The sequence below is a fragment of the Macaca mulatta genome, chromosome 7, assembly GCF_049350105.2.
Source record: "Macaca mulatta isolate MMU2019108-1 chromosome 7, T2T-MMU8v2.0, whole genome shotgun sequence".
Lineage (NCBI taxonomy): Eukaryota > Metazoa > Chordata > Mammalia > Primates > Cercopithecidae > Macaca > Macaca mulatta.
Genome location: NC_133412.1, coordinates 142,953,252 through 142,960,295, shown reverse-complemented (window position 1 = coordinate 142,960,295; position 7,044 = coordinate 142,953,252). Strand labels below are relative to the sequence as shown.

The following is a 7,044-nucleotide window of genomic DNA, read 5'->3' as shown; positions in this document are numbered from 1 at the left end:
GGTAGACAGGAAAAACAGCAACCTACCACACTGCCCTGAGAAGCACATTCTAAAAGCCCAAGGGGGTAAAGTTGCTTTTGATAGCAACTTCAGGCTGACCAAGTACTGCCTTCAGAGACACTGAGAAAATCTAGAATCCACCATTTATTAAAATAAACCTGGTTCCCTCAACTAATTCAACAGGTATATACCAACTCCTAAACCCAGCCTCTTATTACAATTAGCAGCTTTAAACGTCCATAACCTGTTCTAGTCTTAGAAACAGCCAGGGAGTGATCTTTTAAAAATTAAGGATATCAAAAACCTTTCAATTCTCCCAAATGGAGATTCCCACTTCCCAATCCCCACGCTTTCGGGAAGCTAAAAGCTTCTAATTCTTTCTAGTGCTTCTAATTCTGCCGTTTTCCAAATCCCTGGACGGCTAGAGGCAAAAATCCTTGTCAACAGTGAGTATAGTGTGGGGGTCTTGGAATCAGACTTCCTGGATTTTAATACCAATCCATCCCTTCTTTGAAGAATTCCTGAATTCTCACCAGTAAAATGGTATTAGATTCAGTCCATACAGAGATACGGCACTTAAAACAGTGCCTGGCTATTAGCATCAGAAGCTACATAGATGTTATTCACTGTTTCCCAGTATTTATGTAGTCTAGCCCCCACAGAACTAAGAATATATCTAAGTGTCTTGAGACTCCTGTATTAATATAGCTCCTTTTCTACACATCTAAGGCAGGGCTTGAAAGCTCAAATATAGAAGTCTAAGGTTAATATGGATATAGGACCTTAGGCATTTTACACTACTGTTTTCCCTTAAACATGTACTATCCCATACGTATCTCAAGACAAAAAGTACCATGTCAAAGTCCCTTAAGCATTCATGTTACCCGACCACCAAACTGCATCACAACTGGACACAGCAGTTCACACCTATAATCCCAGCACTTTCGGAGGCCAAGTTAGATCATCACTTGAGTCCAGTTCAAGACCATCCAGAGGAACATAGCAAGACCGTCTCTAGAAAAACATTAGCCACACGCAGTGGTGCACACCTGTAGCCCTTACTCAGGATGCAAAGGCAGGACGATTGCCTGAGCCCAGGACATCAAGGCTGCAGTGACCACTGATCACACCCCTACCTTCCTGCCTAGACAACAGAACAAGATCCTGCCTCAAAAAAACAAAAACAAGGCTGGGCACAATGGATCATGGCTGTAATTCTAGCACTTTGGGAGGCCAAGCAGGTGGATCACCTGAGGTAAGGAGTTCAAAACCAGCCTGGCCAACAGGGTGAAACCCCCATCTCTACTAAAAACACAAAATTAGCTGGGCATTGTGGCACATGTCTGTAATCTCTGCTACCTGGGAGCCTGAAGCAGGAGAATCACTTGAACCTGGGAGGCAGAGGTTGCAGTGAGCTGAGATCGCGCCATTGCACTCCAGCCTGGGCAGCAAGAGCAAAACTCCATCTCAAAAACAAAAAAACCTATCATAACCTTTAAGGTAGTCAAGAAACACTGCTTCCCACACTATCCTCCTCTTGACTCTAAGTAACCTGATGCCAATAAAGTCAGGAGATAAAGGAAACACATGGGGGGGTTGGGGGACCCATGAACACAAAGAAAACTCAATTGTGATTTTAGCATTCGCTTACATCTTTGTATTTTGAATAGCGTGGAGACATCAAAAACACTTTTTAAAAAGAGACCATAACGACTCCAGGATTCTGGATGTGTTTGGTGTTTTAAATGTACTGTATGATGATAAGGATGAGAAGTAAACAGCATAGGACTTCTTCAGACAGACAAAAGGAGTTTTATAATATTTTATTATCAATAACAAACAGCTGCTTTAATGTGTCTGTCCCGCAGCTGTTAAAGAGTGAAGGACACCCTTGACCCTAACAAGGAAAACAAATTAAGCCTTTATGTACAAGCAAATTTAGAGCTCTTTTAAGTGTCCAAAGCTATTAATTAGTTTAATTGAGGCATTAAACTAATTCTGAATTAACATATTTTAATAACCAGGAACTAAAATGTTCAAATTTTTTTCTAGTACAAAAAAATTAAATTTGCTTTAGTTATAAAAGAGCTCTGTCAATATACACAAACTATATACTTCAGACATTCACAAAAATGTGAGCAGAAGGCTTATCAAAAGACATTTAATACAATTAGTTTTCAACAACCCCTTGGTGGTCCACATCTACAAAGATATCCAGCCCAACCCAACCCCCCTTCCAAATCCCACCCCCACAGAAAAGCACATACTTACCAGAATTTTTAGCAAGTATGGTTTGGGAATTTTTGGAGTTTTTGTTTTTTAAAAAAAGGCCCCCAGGGCAAGTTATTTACAGTTTAATTGCCACTGTCAACTGATCTGGACCTTGATCGGGACCGGGACCTCTGACGATCCACAGATGCTGGAGACTTAGATCTACTTGAAGAACCACGTTTCTGGCTCTTCTCAGGCACGGGAGACCTACTAACAGAACGGGACTTGCTCCGGCTCCGGCTCCTGCTCCTGCTTCTTGACCGGCTGTAAGATTTGCGACTACGGGAACGGGATCGGCTACGAGACCTAGAGGAACTTCTGGTCCGGGATCGAGACCTACTTCTTGACCTACTATGAAAAATGAGAAGAAATTAGCCTAGGTAAGACTCTACAGCAAACCCATTAAATACAACTTTTGACTTAAAAATTAGAAATACCTGTGCCTTTTGCTGCCTTCAATTAATTTTATTTTTCTCCCATTTATTTCCTTTCCAGAAAGTTTTTCAATAGCATTCTTTAAGTCACCATAAGAGGCAAACTCAACCACCCTAAAATGGAAAAAAGCCACTTTTAAAGTATACACATCCTGTAGTCGCACACATTGCACATAGCAGTCTAGGTTAAGTTGTTTCTATGTTCACTTTAGCTATCACTACTGAGTCTCATTTCTGCATAATGCAGTATTAAAAGAGCAAAGTTTTGGCACTGTTATACTTTGAGCCAATTAATTGTTGGGGAGGGTTCCCTATGCATTGTGGGATGCTTAGCGGGATGCCTAGCCCCTAGCGACTAGATGCCAACAGCATCCTCCCTCAACCAGTTGTGACAACCAAACATGTCTCCAGACACTGCCAAAGGTGTGGGGGGGAGAGGGGAGGCGGCAAAACTGTCCCTGGAGAATCTCTACATTATAACATGTTCAAATTTTAAGTCCTCAACACTAAGTTCACAGTAAAATTTTCAGGATATTTTTAAAGAGTTTCACAATTTCCAGTACATACCCTTCATTTAATTTAGGTCGGTGTGCATCCGCAAACGTTACTTCCCCAGCTTGTCTCATGAAATCTTTGAGATCCTTAACACAAGATAATTGTGTTAAGCAAAGAAGAGGAAAGGGGACACACAAACAATCACATGATATAAAAAAAAACAAGACTACTGAAAGAGAAGATGTTAGATAAAGTACAAACATGGCATTTACCACACTTGTATTCTATCAGAATTCAAAAATTATCTATGTCAGGGCACGGAATAAGGAAATAGCATATTGCTTTTAAGCAAAATGCTAAAGGAAATTCAGATTTTAACATTAAGGTAGTATTAGTCTATGCTGAGCTCAGTACAAAAGAAAAAAAACAAACAAAAAAAACAAAAAAGGAAACAGTACATATTTTTAAAGTAAAGACTAAAGTAGAGAAGTTTTATTTAAAAAAAAAAAAAAAAAAAAAAAAACAGAACATTTACAAGACACCAGTTATTTTGTGCCCCATATGTCATTAAAAAAGTTTACTTTACCTTTATTATTATTTCCCTAGGCTAGTCAAGCAGCAAACCATTAATCGGTCGGAGAAACCTTCATGACATATGCCCGACTGGCTCTTCGCCACCCACTTGAAGGACACTACCCAATCGATGGAAGCCTTTAATCGCACAGCCCTCCCTATTAGCAGACTATTGGCGGATGCAGACATGTTCTACTCGAGCAGTTACCAAGGACCACTTTACTGCGATCAGGATTCCAACGACCACCTAATTTCGTATCTTTCAACTCTTTTCGACCGGACCTCTTATTCGGAAGCGTTACAGGAAGACAGGTCTCAACTTAGGGATCAGATCACGTTATCAACGCTCTGGGATCGCTGCAACCTGGCACTTCAAGGAAGTGCACCGATAACGTCTAGACCGGCAAACACAGATCTAGAGGTGGCCAACTGATCACTGTAGGAGCTGACTGGCAAAGTCAACCAGGCCCAACCAAGAGTGACCAAGACAACGATTAGGATAACCCACAGGCACTCCTCGTCATAAGGCCAACGACACAGACAGGCTGGCAAATAAAGGGTTTAATATTTGGTTAAAAATTGATTTTAAAAAACAAGAAAAATATCCTCAAAACATTTACATTTGATCACTAATATTAAAGTTCAAAATATCCCCCAAATTACATTTAATTAAATGTTTAAAATTACAATTCCATTAAATCCATTAATTTAAGATAAAACTACTTTTAATAAAATAAAACATTAGCTACCCATTAACTTTTTTTAAAAAACCACATTAAAATAACTCAAAACTGTATTTCAACAAACCTGCCAGCTGACTCTTGAGGATAAATTCTCAACTATAAGCCGATTTTCTGTTCTTACAGGTGGAGCATTTCTGAGGAAGAAAATTCGTATTCACAATGGAAGAAATGCAATGACAGCACTTGTGTTCAACTGTGGGCAAGTTCAAGCCATCAGATATGACAAGCCATCCTAATGACTTCCGTCAACAGATTCTGTGTTCTACGACTCATATAGATTCATCAAGAACAATGGGCTTACGTGGGAATAGAAAAACACATTATATGGCAGGACCCCGAATCATCACTGCTAATGTCTCCTGAACCTTAAATGCTACCCCTACAATAATTGTTCAATGCAGCCGTCCCCCCTTCACATACCGTCTATCATTTCGAGGTCTGCGACTACTAAAACGGTCAGAGTATCGTCCTCTACCTCTTCCACCTCGTGACCGAGCCCTAGCATGTTCAATAGTAACCCTACAAAAGAGGAAGAAAAATCTCCGTTACACACTTAAGTTATATAGATCTACTTAGAAAAATATGCCAGCAGACCCAGTCTGCTCTATGTCCCAAAGCTAACTAGTTACACAGGAGTCTCACCTTTCACTACAGAGTTCTTTTCCATCAAGCTCATACACAGCATCATCTGCATCCCTCGGATCCTCAAATTCCTAAAATGTAAGTATAAACATGGGCTTTAGAAGAGTATTCTACAACATAATGAGCATTGAAATCAGGAGACAGAATAGGAAAAGAAGTATCTTAACAACACTGCCACATAGTCAAACCTAATCAAGGAGCCACTAGGAGTGGGTTCCAGTGAGCCGGCAAGTTCAAGTTGTTTTCAGCCTCAATAAAACTCACACACAAGGCTGGGTAACATTTTCTGAACGCAAATATTCTACCTGGACTCAAGATCGAAAACAACTGCTTATCAAAACTCTACCTACTTAGCAGATAATTCACCCAGTTCTAAATACTTACCACAAAACCAAAGCCTCTTTTCAGATCAATATCTCTTATCCGTCCATATCCCTTGAAGAATCTTTCCACGTCCTTCTCCCTGGCCGCTGGATTTAGTCTCCCGATGAATACTCGACAGCCACTCATGATGTCCGGCTAGTACTTCCTATTAGAAAGTAATTCAATCGAGATAACAGCAATGACTGTCACAGAGAAACGCCTGATCAAAGAATCAAAAACATAAACAGCGTAAAATGTTTACCCAGTGATGTTATAAACGGGATTGCCAAGAGTGTCTCTAATGAAGCCAGGTTAACTTGCAGACAAAATTAAAACCCAGCTCCCTCCCAACACGGTCCGTTACTGGGCCCAGACCGCAGCAACCGCAACGCCCACTGCCACCTCTCCAACTGCGCAGCCGCACACTCTCCACAGCTCTCCGACCCCCTCCCATCTGCCGCAGTTAGGAAAGGCCGAGAAGTGCGGGCGGAGCCGCCCCCGCCCTCCGCAAAGCCAGCCCAATGGCGGCCTCGCGGGCGCGTCACAGCGGGTGGAAGCCGGATTCTCGCGACGCCACGACCGCGCCTGCGCCAACGGGGCGGGCGCTCTGCGGCCACAAAATGGCGGCGGTGGAATCAGCAGCAGCACAGCCGCGCGTGCCAAATTCCCTTTTCCCTCCTCCTCCCAACTCCACCGTTCTTGGTGTCACTGCGGCCGCCCTCCAAAAGGCCCAGCCGCATCGCCAGTCAGGGAGATCCCGGCCCACTACTCTACGGGTCTAGGAGATGAAGACGTTAAGACCGGCAGGGAGGGGCGCACAACCGCTGTGTAAAAACGTAAAAACCACCCTAACAGTGACCGCCCTTCCACCTCAGTACCCCTCAAACAGTATGCCAAAAGGGAGACGTGCCCCAGCGCCCACCTCGAATCAACTGCGCTCATTAGACGCCGTCCTCCGCAAAGAGAGCAGCCCCAGCCGCTCACGAATTGAGCGGCCATGAAGAAGCCTCGATCCGAGAAGGCTTGCCCTCAAAGTGAGCCACTCACCTACCGGACGGGGTCTTTAGCGGCTGAGACCCAGACAGGTCCGTAGTCTGCCACGGAGTCGTCGGCCTCCACGCAGACCAGGACTTAACTCGTCTACGCCTCTCCACAACTGACGCACTTAGCAGCTCTGGCACTCCACAAAATGGAGGCCACGTCTCTGCGTCACTTCCGGGGACGCCCCTGGGCCTTGGGTCCACCCTGTTGGACCCAGGGAAGACGGAAGTTTTGGGAGGGCCGGAAATTTCGGGGAACGTGGGTCTCCTTATCTTGACACTGTGAGTGACCGACCCTCCGCCCGCGGTGGGTGGGGCCGGGGGCGGGAACTCGCTTGGGCACTGCCGGCAGGTGCCGGAGTCTGGAGGGACATCGGTTGAAGTTGTTCGCCCCTTCTAAGTCCTTGGCGTTCGGTTCATCATCATCTCTCCCAGAAGAGTCTCCTGGGACAAGTATCAGCCCTTCTTGTATCTAAAGTTTTT

General features: G+C 43.9%; 1 protein-coding gene across 12 annotated transcripts; it reads right to left on the bottom strand.

Moving 5' to 3' along the window:
• Positions 1-1,808: 1,808 nt before the first annotated feature.
• Positions 1,809-6,682, bottom strand: SRSF5 (serine and arginine rich splicing factor 5). Of its 12 annotated transcripts, none has more exons than XR_013396383.1 (8): positions 6,444-6,682; positions 5,543-5,687; positions 5,159-5,229; positions 4,937-5,035; positions 4,581-4,650; positions 3,273-4,318; positions 2,709-2,819; positions 1,809-2,622 (listed from the first exon to the last, which is right to left on the bottom strand). XR_013396383.1 is itself a non-coding variant. In XM_015143975.3 (8 exons), exons 2-8 carry the CDS (start codon positions 5,666-5,668, stop codon positions 2,355-2,357), a joined length of 819 nt encoding a protein of 272 aa, XP_014999461.1. In that variant the 5' UTR covers positions 5,669-5,687; positions 6,444-6,682; the 3' UTR covers positions 1,809-2,354. The 12 variants fall into 12 exon arrangements, 6 of the variants coding, with proteins under 6 accessions (XP_014999461.1, XP_001110146.2, XP_014999460.1 ...); XR_013396386.1 differs by having other exon boundaries at positions 1,809-2,619; XR_013396382.1 differs by having other exon boundaries at positions 6,569-6,682.
• Between the last annotated feature and the right edge of the window lie 362 nt (positions 6,683-7,044).

Excerpts from the sequence above, each read along its gene's own strand:
- SRSF5 (XM_015143975.3), bottom strand. The coding sequence starts at position 5,668 with ATGAGTGGCTGTCGAGTATTCATCGGGAGACTAAATCCAGCGGCCAGG. Across the intron at positions 5,036-5,158 it reads AAAGAACTCTGTAGTGAAAG|GGTTACTATTGAACATGCTA; the intron begins GTGAGACTCCTG and ends CCTCTTTTGTAG. Across the intron at positions 4,651-4,936 it reads AGACCTCGAAATGATAGACG|AAATGCTCCACCTGTAAGAA; the intron begins GTATGTGAAGGG and ends TTTCTTCCTCAG.